The sequence below is a fragment of the Pleurodeles waltl genome, chromosome 6, assembly GCF_031143425.1.
Source record: "Pleurodeles waltl isolate 20211129_DDA chromosome 6, aPleWal1.hap1.20221129, whole genome shotgun sequence".
Lineage (NCBI taxonomy): Eukaryota > Metazoa > Chordata > Amphibia > Caudata > Salamandridae > Pleurodeles > Pleurodeles waltl.
Window position 1 is genome coordinate 34048065 of NC_090445.1, and position 16017 is coordinate 34064081.

The window sequence follows — 16017 nt, forward strand, 5'->3', positions numbered from 1 at the left end:
TGAGCCTTTGAGGCTCACCGCCAGGTGTTACAGCTCCTGCCTGGGGGAGGTGTTAGCATCTCCACCCAGTGCAGGCTTTGTTACTGGCCTCAGAGTGACAAAGGCACTCTCCCCATGGGGCCAGAAACATGTCTCTAGTGTGGCAGGCTGCTGGAACCAGTCAGCCTACACAGATAGTCGGTTAAGTTTCAGGGAGCACCTCTAAGGTGCCCTCTGTGGTGTATTTTACAATAAAATGTACACTGGCATCAGTGTGCATTTATTGTGCTGAGAAGTTTGATACCAAACTTCCCAGTTTTCAGTGTAGCCATTATGGTGCTGTGGAGTTTGTGTAAAACAGACTCCCAGACCATATACTCTTATGGCTACCCTGCACTTACAATGTCTAAGGTTTTGCTTAGACACTGTAGGGGTACAGTGCTCATGCACTGGTACCCTCACCTATGGTATAGTGCACCCTGCCTTAGGGCTGTAAGGCCTGCTAGAGGGGTGTCTTACCTATACTGCATAGGCAGTGAGAGGCTGGCATGGCACCCTGAGGGGAGTGCCATGTCGACTTACTCATTTTGTTCTCACTAGCACACACAAGCTGGTAAGCAGTGTGTCTGTGCTGAGTGAGGGGTCTCCAGGGTGGCATAACACATGCTGCAGCCCTTAGAGACCTTCCCTGGCATCAGGGCCCTTGGTACCAGAGGTACCAGTTACAAGGGACTTATCTGGATGCCAGGGTGTGCCAATTGTGGAATCAATGGTACATTTTAGGTGAAAGAACACTGGTGCTGGGGCCTGGTTAGCAGGGTCCCAGCACACTTCTCAGTCAAGTCAGCATCAGTATCAGGCAAAAAGTGGGGGGTAACTGCAACAGGGAGCCATTTCTTTACAACAGGTGAGAGCATAGCTGCATGAGCGCTATGCCCCTACAGTGTCTAAGTCCATTCTTAGACATTGTAAGTACAGTGCAGCCATCTTAGGTATATGGTTTGGGAGTTTTTCAAAAACAAACTCCACAGTTCCATAATGGCTACACTGAATACTGGAAAGTTTGGTATCAAACTTCTCAGCACAATAAACCCACACTAATGCCATTGTGGGATTTATTGAAAAATGCACAGAGAAGGCATCTTAGAGATGCCCCCTGTATGTTAGCCTAACTGATAGTGTAAGACTGACCAGTCTGTGCCAGCCTGCCACTTCCAGACAAGTTTCTGACCACATGGGGTGAGTGCCTTTGTGCACTCTGTGGTCAGAAACAAAGCATGTCCTGGTTGGAGCTGATTCACACCTCCCCCTGCAGGAACTTTAACACCTAGCGGTGAGCCTCAAGGGCTCAGGCCTGGTGTTACAGTGCCCCAGGGCACTCAAGCCAGTGGATATGGCCACCCGCCCCCCGCTCCCACACAAGCTCCCACTTTTGGCGGCAAGTCCAGAGGGATAATGAGAAAAACAAGGAGTCACCCCCTCAGCCAGGACCACCCCTAAGGTGTCCAGAGCTTAAGTGACCCTCTCTTGGAGAAATCCTCCATCTTGCGTTGGAGGATTAGGACCAATAGGGATAGGGAAGTGCTCCCCAGAGGGAGTGGATACAAGGAGGGTGTAGCAACCCTTAGGGACAGTATCATTTAGCTACTGTCCCCTGACCCTAAACACACCCCTAAATTTAGTATTTAGGGCAACCCTGAACACAGCTCTTCAGATTCCTGACGACCTCAAGTAAGGAGGACTGCTGAGCTAAAAACCACACAGAGAAGAGAAGGAGACAACAACTGATTCGGCCCCAGCCCTACTGGCCCGTTTCCTGCTTCAAAAAGCTGCAAAAGAGAAGTGACGCGTTCTGCAGGACCAGCGACCCCTGAAAAGCCTCCAGGGGACTGCATGCATCACAGAGGACCAAGAAACTCCTGTGGACAGCAGACCTGTCTAACAAGAAGACAAGGAAACCATCTTTAAAGGGACTCTCACCTCACTCCAGAAGCGTGAGTCCAATCTACTCTGCTCCCGACGCCCCCGACCCATGTCCTCAGAATCCAACTAGCCAGAGAGGATCCCTGGGCGATTCAGACTACGTGTCCACCCTGGGCTGACCTCTCCAGACCCCCACAATGACGCCTGCAGAGGGAATCCCGAGGATCCCCCCCTGACCACGACTGCCTGCGACAAAGATATGTCGCCTGGAAAAGCATTGCACCCGTAGCCCTCAGGCCCAAGAGAAACAGACTACCGCTGCGGCAACGACCAGCAGGCGGCCCTCACCCTTGCCCAGTTGGTGGCTTGCCCAAGAAGCCCCCCCCGTACCCTGCCTGCAGCGCCCAAGTGACCCCCGGGACCCTCCACAGAGCTCTATTGAGAACCCGACGCCCTGTTTGCACACTGCACCCGGCCACCCCTGTGCCGTTGAGGGTGTGGTTTTTGTATCTACTTGGTGCCCCTCCAGTGCTCCTCTAAACTCCCCGGGTCTGCCCTCCGACAAAGCAGGTACTTACCTGCAAGAAGACCGAAACTGGAGTACCCCCGGTCTCCACAGGGGCCCACGTTATTTTGCCTCCTGTTTGACCTCTGCACTTAACCGGCCCTGTGTTGCTGGGTGTTTGGGGTTATCTTGAACCCCCCACCCCCAACAGTGTGCTACCTATGCCCCTGAGATTGAACCCATGAAGTTTGTTACTTACCTCAAAAACTGTACTTTACTTACCTCCCCCCAGAATTGTTGAAAACTGCAGTGTCCACTTTTAAAATAGGGTTTTTGTCATTTTAAAGAAAACTGTGTACATTGTTGATTCCATTCAACGTTATAAGTATTACCATGCTACGTACCTTTCATTTAATGTACTTGCCTACTAAATGAATCTTGTGGATCTAGAAATAAATTAACAAAATCATATTTTTCTTCATTAAACCCTATTGGTTTGGAGTTAAGTCATTGAGTGTGTTTTCACTTACTGCTTGTGCGTGTACAATAAAGGCTTAACACTATCCTCTGATAAGCCTAACTGCTCGACCACACTACCACAAATTGAGCATTAGTATCATCTATTATTGCCTATGTCAAGCCTCTTGGTGAACCCCTGGACTCTGTGCACACTATATCTCATTTTGATATAGTATACACAGAGCCAGCTTCCTACAATACTTTGTTCAAGGGCAGAGGTCAAATGTCAGTTTTGTCATTTTACTAATTATTTCTTATCTTGGAAAATAGTGTTTACATTTTTTTCTTATTGCAGTTATAGGACTTATCAAGTGAGCTTTCTGACAACCACTGTGAAACAAAAGGCTGTAAGATGTCAGCTTTTTTTTCTTAACACACATTTAAACAGCTTGTAAATAAATTTTGAAAGAACATTTTTTGTACTTCACAAGTGTGATGCAAATAAAGATTTAAATAGGAGCAAAACAAATCATAACACTTTACTTGTTGTGCAAATGACAAATATTTGCAGAAACTCTATTTGCAAACATTTTACACTACATAGTTTTATGAGTAAAACCACGTCAGTGGGAAATGTGGCCATTTCAATGAAATTCCGGTGATTGCAAATATGTGTGTTTTCACTTCATGCTTCAGGTAAGCATTTATTAAAAGTGATGGAGTCTAAACATAATTTGAGAAACATTCCTGCCCGCTTTGTTGACATTGAGGTTAATTAACTAAGAGGCAAGTCAGTGGTCAAGTTTACCCTATTTGTGACAAGATTTGTATTATTTATGCAGCAAACGTTTAGTCTATTAAATCAAACAAAAGTTTTTTTGTTTTTTTTAACAACAAAAATCCCGAACTTGCATGATTGAAGATGCTCTGAAAAATGATACAGAAAAATGTGTCTTAGTGAATTCAAATATTTGTCCAGGATCACATAATTTGAAACAAGTTTATGAGCCAAGAGCATTATAATTAGGTAGAGTAGATTATTTAAGTCTCCAGACCTGCAGGTCTAGAAAGATATTTATGATTTTCTCAAGGCCTGTACCCAGTCAGACCATGAAAGGGTCCATCCAGGGTTACAGTCTTAGGAGCTTCCCAGGTCAGAACGGACTTGATCTTGCACTGGAAAGGTTGTACATGGCCTCGACCCAATTGGTGGCACAAGTACACAACAGATCCTTCTCCTATCTGGTACTTAACTTGCCTTGTTAATAAGGACTCCCTGATGCAGGGTCTGAGGTAATTCCTTGAGGTGGACCAGGTGATACTCCCAGTTGGAACTGAATACAGCAATATCATCCAGATATGCTGCATTGAAACTTTCCAAGCCTGAAAGTACTACTTACTAACCTGTGGAAGGTGATAGGAGCATTTTCAATTCAAAGGGTGTCACTTTGATCTTGAAGTGGCTTTCAGCAATAGAAAAAGCAGACCTCTCCTTGGTTCCTGGTGTGAGGGCTATCTTCCTATAACCTGAAGGCACAACTCTTAGTACATGGTGGGCATCAGTCTTGGGGATTGTGGTAAAGTGCCCCTTTTGGCATGGCCCAAGAGAAAGAAAAAGAAAAAAGAGCAAAAATGACTAACTAGAAGATTCCAGACCCAACCACTATATGGTGGAATAATGTATAGTCTTGTGAATCGAGAAAAGGAATCCAACAAAACATTTTACAAAACGTACTCCCTGGTTAAAAATACAATTGCTGTCCAAAAACAGAAAGGAAACATTCCCTATTACAAGAGATGTCAAGAAAATGTCATTGGAAAGGTTTTTTCAAGGTAAAAAAAAAATAATGGCCAAAAAGGCAGGACTCAGAGCTCCAAGATAATATTGGAGCAATTGCCACTGACATTGCATGGTGCCACAGTGGCATTGTGTGCTTCCTTAAAGAAGAAGGATCAGTCTTCCAATTTTTGTAGACTGAAGCCTCTTGAGCAACATAAATGCTTTTTGGCTAATGTAGTTTGCAACTAGCTGCCAAAAGTGTATTTTAAATACCTTGCTTTGGCAAAATAAACAACTAAACCACATTTATTTTGTAGAATGTGCTATTTAATGGTGAGACCTTGAAGGAGAAATAACAGAACAAACAGCAGCAAAAACTGTAACAATTACATATTAACATGACTTACCAGAATGTGTTCCTCTATACAAATGAGGAGGTACTTTCCTAGATACATAGTCTTTCCTTCCTTGCTCCACCCGAGGGGTTGGTCCCTCCGGTTTATTGACAGCACCGGTCCGATAACAGGTCAAGCTTTCCTATGGTATGATAAAACCAAAACACATTGTGAAATGATGAAAGGATGGAGTGAAAAAACAAAAAAAGAAACAGTGCACATTTGAAATCCATCCATATTGAATTAGTCAGAACGTAAAGTTATTTATCTGTAACAACAGCTCTTTGTAAAGGTATCTTCATTAAAGTCACAAATAGAAGAGTCTCACACCCACACAAACAATCCTGGAACACGCTAAAAAGGAAAGCTAAACACCTACCAGATAAAGTAAAAAACAAAAGAATAAAAAAAAAAAGAAAAAAAAAAAAGAAAATGTGATACTCACTTTCCACGTTTTACTCTTAATACAAATATGATGAAAAACGCAAAGCATCACTGCTGTCACAAAATATTCTAGTTGCATATTCCTTATCTTAGAATTTCCCCCGGGCGTTAATCTACATCTAGAGATTTTTCTCGTGCAGTACTCCTGCATGCTGTTAGATGGCGCTGATCGGCTCAGTGTCAGTCATCGTCCATGTCGGCTAGGACGTCCAAGATTCTATATAGGTGCCACTGCGGCACGCTGTCGTCAGTTTCTTTTCATGACTTTCCACACCAGAAGCACCTAGCCATGAAGAACACTGACAACTGGTGTGCCAAATTAACGCCCTGAAAGTAAAGTCTCTGTCCACAGAAATCCGTACACAGAACGGGGAAGATGGGTGGGTCGGTAAGGAATCTGCAACTAGAATATGTCTCTACCAGATAAGCGTCACCGAAGGTAAGTAAGCTGCTCATCGTACAGAGACTTCTAATTGCAGATTCCTTACCTTAGAATAGATACCCAAGAAATACCATCACTGGAGATTGGTGTGCAAACCAAGATCATAATAGGAAGTCCTGCAGGACCGAACAGGCAAAGTACCTGCCCCTACAGACCTGACTGTTCAAGCAGTAGTGTTTGATGAACGTGTGCAAGGATGCCTGAGATGTCAAGGACTAGAAGTCTGCGTGATAAAGCGGTGGTTGCAGCTCTTGCTCTGGTAGAATGAACACACAAACCTTCAGGGGGCTGCTTCTTAGCCAGTGTGTAGCACATATTAATGCAGAGAACGACCAATCTGGTGCAGAGAACGACCAATCTGGAGACTGTTCTCTTCTGCACTGCCCGACATTTCTTTGCACCCACATAACCCACTAACAGCCAATCATCCACCCAAAACTCTTCGGTACAATCAAGGTAGAATGCCAACGCTCTTTTTGGTTACAGGCGGGTGAAGACTCTTCTTCCTTAGGGGTGGGTAAAAAGTAGGCAAGGCGATGGATTGGCCTACATGAAAGGGCGTAACCGCTTTTGGCAGAAAGGAGGCCCAAGTGCGAAGCACCACTTTGTCAGGACAGATGGAAAAGTAGAGTGGTTTAAATAAGAATGCCTGTAGCTCACTGACCTTGTGGGCACAGGTAATGGCCACAAGGGAGGCTGTTTTCAAAGTGAAAAGACTGAGAGGACAATTGTGGAGAGGCTCAGAGAAATGTCAGGACCAAATACAAATTCCAATGGAACATAATGAATGGGGATGAAGGAAACCTATGAGTAAGGCCTTTAAGACAAAGGTTGATCAGGAAATCTCAAAAAAGCAGATAGCAGATAGGTAACCTTTGAGAGCGCCCATAGTGCCAGAGAAAGGATAAACAATAAGGCCTCAAAGAAAGGTGCAGAAAGGGGGGGTCAACAGACTTGTCTGTGCACCATGCCACATATGTATTCCAACGTCAGGTATATACCATTTTGGTGGAGGGACACCTGGCTGCCAAGATAGTGTGACAGGCTTGGGATGGAATGTCAAAAGCTGTCAACTTCTGCTGTTCAGTCGACATGCATGAAGAGGAGACTGCACAGGTTTGGGTGGAGAACCCTCCCCTGCTGCTGCGACAGAAGATCCTCCTGAAGGGGCACTCTGGTCTGAGGATCGATGGCCATACTCAAAAGCTCAGGATACCAGACTCTTCATGCCCAGTCTGGAGCCACAAGGATTACTTAGGCTCGGTCGTCGATCTTCTTGAGAACTCTAGGCAGAAGTGGTAAGGGCAAAAAGGCGCACAGGAGGCCTAAGTTCCACTCAAGAAGAAAAGCATTGCCAAGTGCCACCTTGGAAACTCCAGCGTACAGTACTGCTGACATTGCGTGTTGTCTGCGGAGGCGAACAGATCTAACCAAGGCTCTCCCCACTGCTGAAAAAGACCTAGTTCCACCTCCGGAGACACAATTCATGATCGACTAAGCATTGTCTGCTGAGCTTGTCTGCTCTGAATTTCAGAGAGCCCGCCAGATGTTGAACCATCTGGGAAATGCCCTGTTGTTCCACCCATGTCCAGAGGCGCAGAGCCTCTTGACAAAGGGTCCAGGACCCCACACCACACTGCTTGTTGCAGTACCACATGGCGGTGGGATTGTCTGAACACCTGCAATAGTCTGATTGTACAGAGCCCCAAAAAGATGATGTGGAGTTCAGACTCTGCCAGAGAACAGACGCCTCTAATCTCTGCCTCTCCCAGGTGGCCGCCTTATCCCAGGAGTGATAAAACTGTCACTACTGTCAGATCTGGTTGGGGAAGGGTGAGGGATCTGCATTTGGCCCAATGCAGTGTGTTAGTTACCAAGGCAGATCTCATGCACTTGCCTCTGAGATCTGGACCATAACGGAGAGATTCCTCTGATGCTTCTGGTTCCACTGCAGAGCCTGCATATGCCATCTGGTATGTGTCACCAGCAGGATGCAGGAGGCCGTAAGGCCCAGCAGCCTCAGAGTCATTCTTACCGAAATCCAGGATACAGGCTTGAACATCAGTACATTAGCCTGAATATCCTCGCTTCGCCGCTTGGTAGGATAAGCCCGATATTGCGCAGTGTCCAGAACAACTCTGACGTACGGGAGACCACCTGAGAGGGAGTCAGGGGTGGCATTGTTATAGTGAACCCAAACAAATGCAGGAGACCCGCCCTTAGTCTGGAGGTGGGAGGTGACAGCCTGGGGTGAGCTCGCCTTCAACAGGCAGTCGTCGAGATAGGGGAAGACTATAACCCCTGATCTGCGATCACCGCCATCACCTTGGTGAACACCCAAGGGGAGCTGGTAAGGCCAAAGGGAAGCACAGTGAACTGAAAGTGTTTGTGGCCTATTGTGAACAGCAAGTAACACCTGTGGGCTGGCAGGATGGTAATATGAAAGTAAGCATCCTGCTACTCCAACACTGTCATCCAGCCTCCTGGGTCCAGGGCAGATAGACCCTGAGCCAGAGTGAGCATTTAGAACTTCTCCTTCTTGAGAAAGATTGAGGGACCGAAGATCTAGGATAAGGCAGACACTCTTACTTTTTCAGCAGCAGAAAGTAGCAGGAATCACAATCACAACCTACTTCTGACATAGTAACCTTCGTTATGGCTCCCTTGGCCAAGAGAGACACAACTTCCTCTTGGAAAAGTGCCAAGTGATCCTCAGTCATGCAATCGCAGGACACTGGCAAGGATGGGGGGTAATCTTGAAGTGGAGGGAGCAGCCCCTTTGGACTATATGAAAAATCCACCTGTCTGACCTGATGGACTGCCAGCGGAGCAGGTGATGGTGGATACTGACTCTGAATGGCCCTTGGTAGGGAAGAGTCAGACTAGGAAGGTTTTGAGGTAGCTGCAGAGTGAGGAGCTGGGGGTGGACTGGTCAGACAATTTTCTCCCTGATCCACTAGGATGGTGGATCCCACGACCCCACAGAGGCTGGGCAGTATGCGTAGCACAGTGGCTGAAGGGGCCCAGATGTGGCTGGCTGCCCGTTCCATAGCCATGTAAAAAATGCGAAAATGGGAGAGGGTGTAAGGAAATGCCTTCTTGGCATGGTTACCCCCTGACTTTTTGCCTTTTGCAGGAAGTTGGCTCTGTATGCACTATTTCAAAGTAAGGAATAGTATGCACAGATTCCAAGGGTTCCCCTTAGAGGTAAGATAGTGGCAAAAAGAGATAATACTAATGCTCTATTTTGTGGTAGTGTGGTCGAGCAATAGGCTTATCAAAGGAGTAGTGTTAAGCATTTGTTGTACATACACACAGGCAATAAATGAGGAACACACACTCAGAGACAAATCCAGCCAATAGGTTTTGTTATAGAAAAATATATTTTCTTAGTTTATTTTAAGAACCACAGGTTCAAATTTTACATGTAATATCTCATTTGAAAGGTATTACTCTAGGAACTTTGAATCATTACTTTAGCATGTATACTTTTTACATAAAACACAATAAGCTGTTTTAAAAGTGGACACAGTGCAATTTTCACAGCTCCTGGGGGAGGTAAGTTATTGTTAGTTTTAACAGGTAAGTAAGTCACTTACAGGTTTCAGTTTTTGGTCCAAGGTAGCCCACCGTTGGGGGTTCAGAGCAACCCCAAAGTTATCACACCAGCAGCTCAGGGCCGGTCAGGTGCAAAGGTCAAAGAGGTGCCCAAAACACATAGGCTTCAATGGAGAGAAGGGGGTGCCCCGGTTCCAGTCTGCCAGCAGGTAAGTACCCGCGTCTTCGGAGGGCAGACCAGGGGGGTTTTGTAGGGCACCGGGTGGGACACAAGTCAGCACAGAAAGTACACCCTCAGCAGCGCGGGGGCGGCCGGGTGCAGTGTGCAAACACGCGTCGGGTTTCCAATAGTTTCCTATGGGAGTCCAAGGGGTCTCTTCAGCGATGCAGGCAGGCCGGGGGGGGGGGCTCCTCGGGGTAGCCACCACCTGGGCAAGGGAGAGGGCCTCCTGGGGGTCACTCCTGCACAGAAGTTCAGTTTCTTTAGGGGCTGGGGGCTGGGGGCTGCGGGTGCAGGGTCTTTTCCAGCCGTCGGGAAATGGAGTTCAGACAGTCGCGGTCAGGGGGAGCCTGGGGATTCCCTCTGCAGGCGTCGCTGTGGGGGCTCAGGGGGGACAACTTTGGTTACTCACAGTCGTAGAGTCGCCGGAGGGTCCTCCCTGAAGCGTTGTTTCTCCACCAGTCGAGTCGGGGTCGCCGGGTGCAGTGTTGCAAGTCTCACGCTTCTTGCGGGGAGTTGCAGGGGTCTTTAAATCTGCTCTGTGTAACAAAGTTGCAGTTCTTTTGGAGCAGTGCCACTGTCCTCGGGAGTTTCTTGTCTTTTTCGAAGCAGGGCAGTCCTCAGAGGATTCAGAGGTCGCTGGTCCCTTGGAAAGCGTCGCTGGAGCAGGTTTCTTTGGAAGGCAGGAGACAGGCCGGTGAGTCTGGGGCCAAGGCAGTTGGTGTCTTCTGTTCTTCCTCTGCAGGGGTTTTTCAGCTTAGCAGTCCTTCTTCTTGTTAGTTGCAGGAATCTAAATTCTTAGGTTCAGGGGAGCCCTTAAATACTAAATTTAAGGGCGTGTTTAGGTCTGGGGGGTTAGTAGCCAATGGCTACTAGCCCTGAGGGTGGGTACACCCTCTTTGTGCCTCCTCCCAAGGGGAGGGGGGCACATCCCTAATCCTATTGGGGGAATCCTCCTTCTACAAGATGGAGGATTTCTAAAAGTCAGAGTCACCTCAACTCAGGACACCTTAGGGGCTGTCCTGACTGGCCTGTGACTCCTCCTTGTTTTCCTCATTATCTCTCCTGGACTTGCCGCCAAAAGTGGGGGCTGGGTCCAGGGGGCGGGGCGGGTCCACTAGCTGGAGTGCCCTGGGGCATTGTAACACGAAGCTTGAGCCTTTGAAGCTCACTGCTAGGTGTTACAGTTCCTGCAGGGGGGAGGTGTGAAGCACCTCCATCCAGAGCAGGCTTTGTTTCTGTCCTCAGAGAGCACAAAGGCTCTCACCGCATGAGCTCAGAAACTCGTCTCAGCAGCAGGCTGGCACAGACCAGTCAGTCCTGCACTGAACAACTGGGTAAAATACAGGGGGTATCTCTAAGATGCCCTCTGTGTGCATTTTTTAATAAATCCAACACTGGCATCAGTGTGGGTTTATTATTCTGAGAAGTTTGATACTAAACTTCCCAGTATTCAGTGAAGCCATTATGGAGCTGTGGAGTTCGTTTTTGACAGACTCCCAGCCCATATACTCTTATGGCTACCCTGCACTTACAATGTCTAAGGTTTTGCTTAGATACTGTAGGGGCATAGTGCTCATGCACATATGCCCTCACCTGTGGTATAGTGCACCCTGCCTTAGGGCTGTAAGGCCTGCTAGAGGGGTGACTTACCTATGCCACAGGCAGTGTGAGGTTGGCAGGGAACCCTGAGGGGAGTGCCATGTCGACTTAGTCATTTTCTCCCCACCAGCACACACAAGCTGGCAAGCAGTGTGTCTGTGCTGAGTGAGGGGTCCCTAGGGTGGCATAAGACATGCTGCAGCCCTTAGAGACCTTCCCTGGCATCAGGGCCCTTGGTACCAGGGGTACCAGTTACAAGGGACTTACCTGGGTGTCAGGGTTGTGCCAATTGTGGAGACAATGGTACATTTTAGGGGAAAGAACACTGGTGCTGGGGCCTGGTTAGCAGGGTCCCAGCACACTTCTCAGTCAAGTCAGCATCAGTATCAGGCAAAAAGTGGGGGGTAACTGCAACAGGGAGCCATTTCTTTACACCTTTGCTGATGCTATGTTTTGAACTGGAAGTGTGCTGAGGCCTGCTAACCAGGCCCCAGCACCAGTGTTCTTTCCCTAACCTGTACTTTTGTTTTCACAATTGGCACACCCTGGCATCCAGGTAAGTCCCTTGTAACTGGTAGCCCTGGTACCAAGGGCCCTGATGCCAGGGAAGGTCTCTAAGGGCTGCAGCATATCTTATGCCACCCTGGGGACCCCTCACTCAGCACAGACACAGTGCTTGCCAGCTTGTGTGTGCTGGTGAGGACAAAACGAGTAAGTCGACATGGCACTCCCCTCAGGGTGCCATGCCAACCTCACACTGCCTATGCAGTATAGATAGGTCACCCCTCTAGCAGGCCTTACAGCCCTAAGGCAGGGTGCACTATACCATAGGTGAGGGCACCAGTGCATGAGCATGGTACCCCTACAGTGTCTAAACAAAACCTTAGACATTGTAAGTGCAGGGTAGCCATAAGAGTATATGGTCTGGGAGTCTGTCAAACACGAACTCCACAGCACCATAATGGCTACACTGAAAACTGGGAAGTTTGGTATCAAACTTCTCAGCACAATAAATGCACACTGATGCCAGTGTACATTTTACTGTAAAATACAGCCCAGAGGGCACCTTAGAGGTGCCCCCTGAAACCTTATCCGACTACCTGTGTGGGCTGACTGGTTCCAGCAGCCTGCCACACCCAAGACATGTTGCTGGTCACATGGGGAGAGTGCCTTTGTCACTCTGTGGCTAGTAACAAAGCCTGCACTGGGTGGAGATGCTATCACCTCCCCCTTGCAGGAGCTGTAACACCTGGCGGTGAGCCTCAAAGGCTCACCCCCTTTGTTCCAGCACCACAGGGCATTCCAGCTAGTGGAGTTGCCCGCCCCCTCCGGCCACGCCCCCACTTTTGGCGGCAAGGCCGGAGGAGATAATGAGTGTAAAGAAATGGCTCCCTGTTGCAGTTACCCCCCACTTTTTGCCTGATACTGATGCTGACTTGACTGAGAAGAGTGCTGGGACCCTGCTAACCAGGCCCCAGCACCAGTGTTCCTTCACCTAAAATGTACCATTGTATCCACAATTGGCAGACCCTGGCATCCAGATAAGTCCCTTGTAACTGGTACTTCTAGTACCAAGGGCCCTGATGCCAAGGAAGGTCTCTAAGGGCTGCAGCATGTCTTATGCCACCCTGGAGACCTCTCACTCAGCACAGACACTCTGCTTGCCAGCTTGTGTGTGCTAGTAAGGACAAAACGAGTAAGTCGACATGGCACTCCCCTCAGGGTGCCATGCCAGCCTCTCACTGCCTATGCAGTATAGGTAAGACACCCCTCTAGCAGGCCTTACAGCCCTAAGGCAGGGTGCACTATACCATAGGTGAGGGTACCAGTGCATGAGCATGGTACCCCTACAGTGTCTAAACAAAACCTTAGACATTGTAAGTGCAGGGTAGCCATAAGAGTATATGGTCTGGGAGTCTGTCAAACACGAACTCCACAGCACCATAATGGCTACACTGAAAACTGGGAAGTTTGGTATCAAACTTCTCAGCACAATAAATGCACACTGATGCCAGTGTACATTTTATTGTAAAATACACCCCAGAGGGCACCTGAGAGGTGCCCCCTGAAACTTAACCGACTATCTGTGTAGGCTGACTAGTTTTAGCAGCCTGCCACAAACCGAGACATGTTGCTGGCCCCATGGGGAGAGTGCCTTTGTCACTCTGAGGCCAGTAACAAAGCCTGCACTGGGTGGAGATGCTAACACCTCCCCCAGGCAGGAATTGTCACACCTGGCGGTGAGCCTCAAAGGCTCACCTCCTTTGTGCCAACCCAGCAGGACACTCCAGCTAGTGGAGTTGCCCGCCCCCTCCGGCCAGGCCCCACTTTTTGGCGGCAAGGCCGGAGAAAATAATGAGAAAAACAAGGAGGAGTCACTGGCCAGTCAGGACAGCCCCTAAGGTGTCCTGAGCTGAAGTGACTAACTTTTAGAAATCCTCCATCTTGCAGATGGAGGATTCCCCCAATAGGGTTAGGATTGTGACCCCCTCCCCTTGGGAGGAGGCACAAAGAGGGTGAACCCACCCTCAAGGCTAGTAGCCATTGGCTACTAACCCCCCAGACCTAAACACGCCCTTAAATTTAGTATTTAAGGGCTACCCTGAACCCTAGAAAATTAGATTCCTGCAACTACAAGAAGAAGGACTGCCTATCTGAAAACCCCTGCAGAGGAAGACCAGAAGACGACAACTGCCTTGGCTCCAGAAACTCACCGGCCTGTCTCCTGCCTTCCAAAGATCCTGCTCCAGCGACGCCTTCCAAAGGGACCAGCGACCTCGACATCCTCTGAGGACTGCCCCTGCTTCGAAAAGACCAGAAACTCCAGAGGACAGCGGACCTGCTCCAAGAAAGGCTGCAACTTTGTTTCCAGCAGCTTTAAAGAACCCTGCAAGCTCCCCGCAAGAAGCGTGAGACTTGCAACACCGCACCCGGCGACCCCGACTCGGCTGGTGGAGATCCAACACCTCAGGAGGGACCCCAGGACTACTCTAAGACTGTGAGTACAAAAACCTGTCCCCCCTGAGCCCCCACAGCGCCGCCTGCAGAGGGAATCCCGAGGCTTCCCCTGACCGCGACTCTTTGAATCCTAAGTCCCGACACCTGGGAGAGACCCTGCACCCGCAGCCCCCAGGACCTGAAGGACCGGACTTTCACTGGAGGAGTGACCCCCAGGAGTCCCTCTCCCTTGATCAAGTGGAGGTTTCCCCGAGGAACCCCCCCCTTGCCTGCCTGCAGCGCTGAAGAGATCCCTAGATCTCCCATTGACTTCCATTACAAACCCGACGCCTGTTTCTACACTGCACCCGGCCGCCCCCGCGCTGCTGAGGGTGAAATTTCTGAGTGGGCTTGTGTCCCCCCCGGTGCCCTACAAAACCCCCCTGGTCTGCCCTCCGAAGACGCGGGTACTTACCTGCAAGCAGACCGGAACCGGGGCACCCCCTTCTCTCCATTCTAGCCTATGTGTTTTGGGCACCACTTTGAACTCTGCACCTGACCGGCCCTGAGCTGCTGGTGTGGTGACTTTGGGGTTGCTCTGAACCCCCAACGGTGGGCTACCTTGGACCAAGAACTAAGCCCTGTAAGTGTCTTACTTACCTGGTTAACCTAACAAATACTTACCTCCCCTAGGAACTGTGAAAATTGCACTAAGTGTCCACTTTTAAAACAGCTATTTGTGAATAACTTGAAAAGTATACATGCAATTTTGATGATTTGAAGTTCCTAAAGTACTTACCTGCAATACCTTTCGAATGAGATATTACATGTAGAATTTGAACCTGTGGTTCTTAAAAATAAACTAAGAAAATATATTTTTCTATACAAAAACCTATTGGCTGGATTTGTCTCTGAGTGTGTGTACCTCATTTATTGTCTATGTGTATGTACAACAAATGCTTAACACTACTCCTTGGATAAGCCTAATGCTCGACCACACTACCACAAAATAGAGCATTAGTATTATCTCTTTTTACCACTATTTTACCTCTAAGGGGAACCCTTGGACTCTGTGCATGCTATTCCTTACTTTGAAATAGCACATACAGAGCCAACTTCCTACAATGAGAAAAACAAGGAGGAGTCACTGACCAGTCAGGACAGCCCCTAATGCAACCTGAGCTGAAGTGACTCTGACTTTTAGGAATCCTCCATTTTGCAGATGGAGGATCCCCCCCCAATAGGGATAGGAATGTGACCCCCTACCCTTGGGAGGATGCACAAAGAGGGTGTAGCCACCCTCAGGGCTAGTAGCCATTGGCTACTGCCCTCCCTGACCTAAACACACCCCTAAATCCTGTATTTAGGGGCTCCCCTGAACCTAGGAAATTAGATTCCTGCAACCTAAGAAGAGGACTGCTGAGCTGAAAAACCCTGCAGAGAAGACGGAGACACCAACTGCTTTGGCCCCAGCCCTAGGGGCCTGTCTCCCCCCTTCGGAAGAAAACTGCTCCAGCGACGCTTTGCCCAGGACCAGCGACCTCTGAATCCTCAGAGGACTGCCCTGCTCTAAAAGGACCAAGAAACTCCTGAGAACAGCGGCCCTGTTCAACAAAGACTGCAACTTTGTTTCCAGAGGAGCAGCTTTAAAGACCCCTGCAATCCCCGCCAGAAGCGTGAGACTTGCAACACTGCACCCGGCGACCCCGACTCGACTAGTGGAGAAACAACGCTACAGGGAGGACCCCCCGGCGACTCCGAGACTGTGAGTAA

The 16017-nt window shown here is 48.8% G+C and overlaps 1 protein-coding gene across 6 annotated transcripts in view; it reads right to left on the bottom strand.

Moving 5' to 3' along the window:
* The window catches only part of PRRC2A (proline rich coiled-coil 2A), a 1008219-nt gene that overhangs the window by 335596 nt on the left and 656606 nt on the right, over positions 1–16017 (bottom strand). For all 6 annotated transcript variants that reach the window (XM_069237153.1, XM_069237152.1, XM_069237151.1 and 3 more), the window contains exon 19: positions 5054–5183. In XM_069237153.1, the coding sequence (XP_069093254.1) occupies positions 5054–5183 (130 nt within the window). The remainder of the gene's footprint in view (positions 1–5053; positions 5184–16017) is intronic.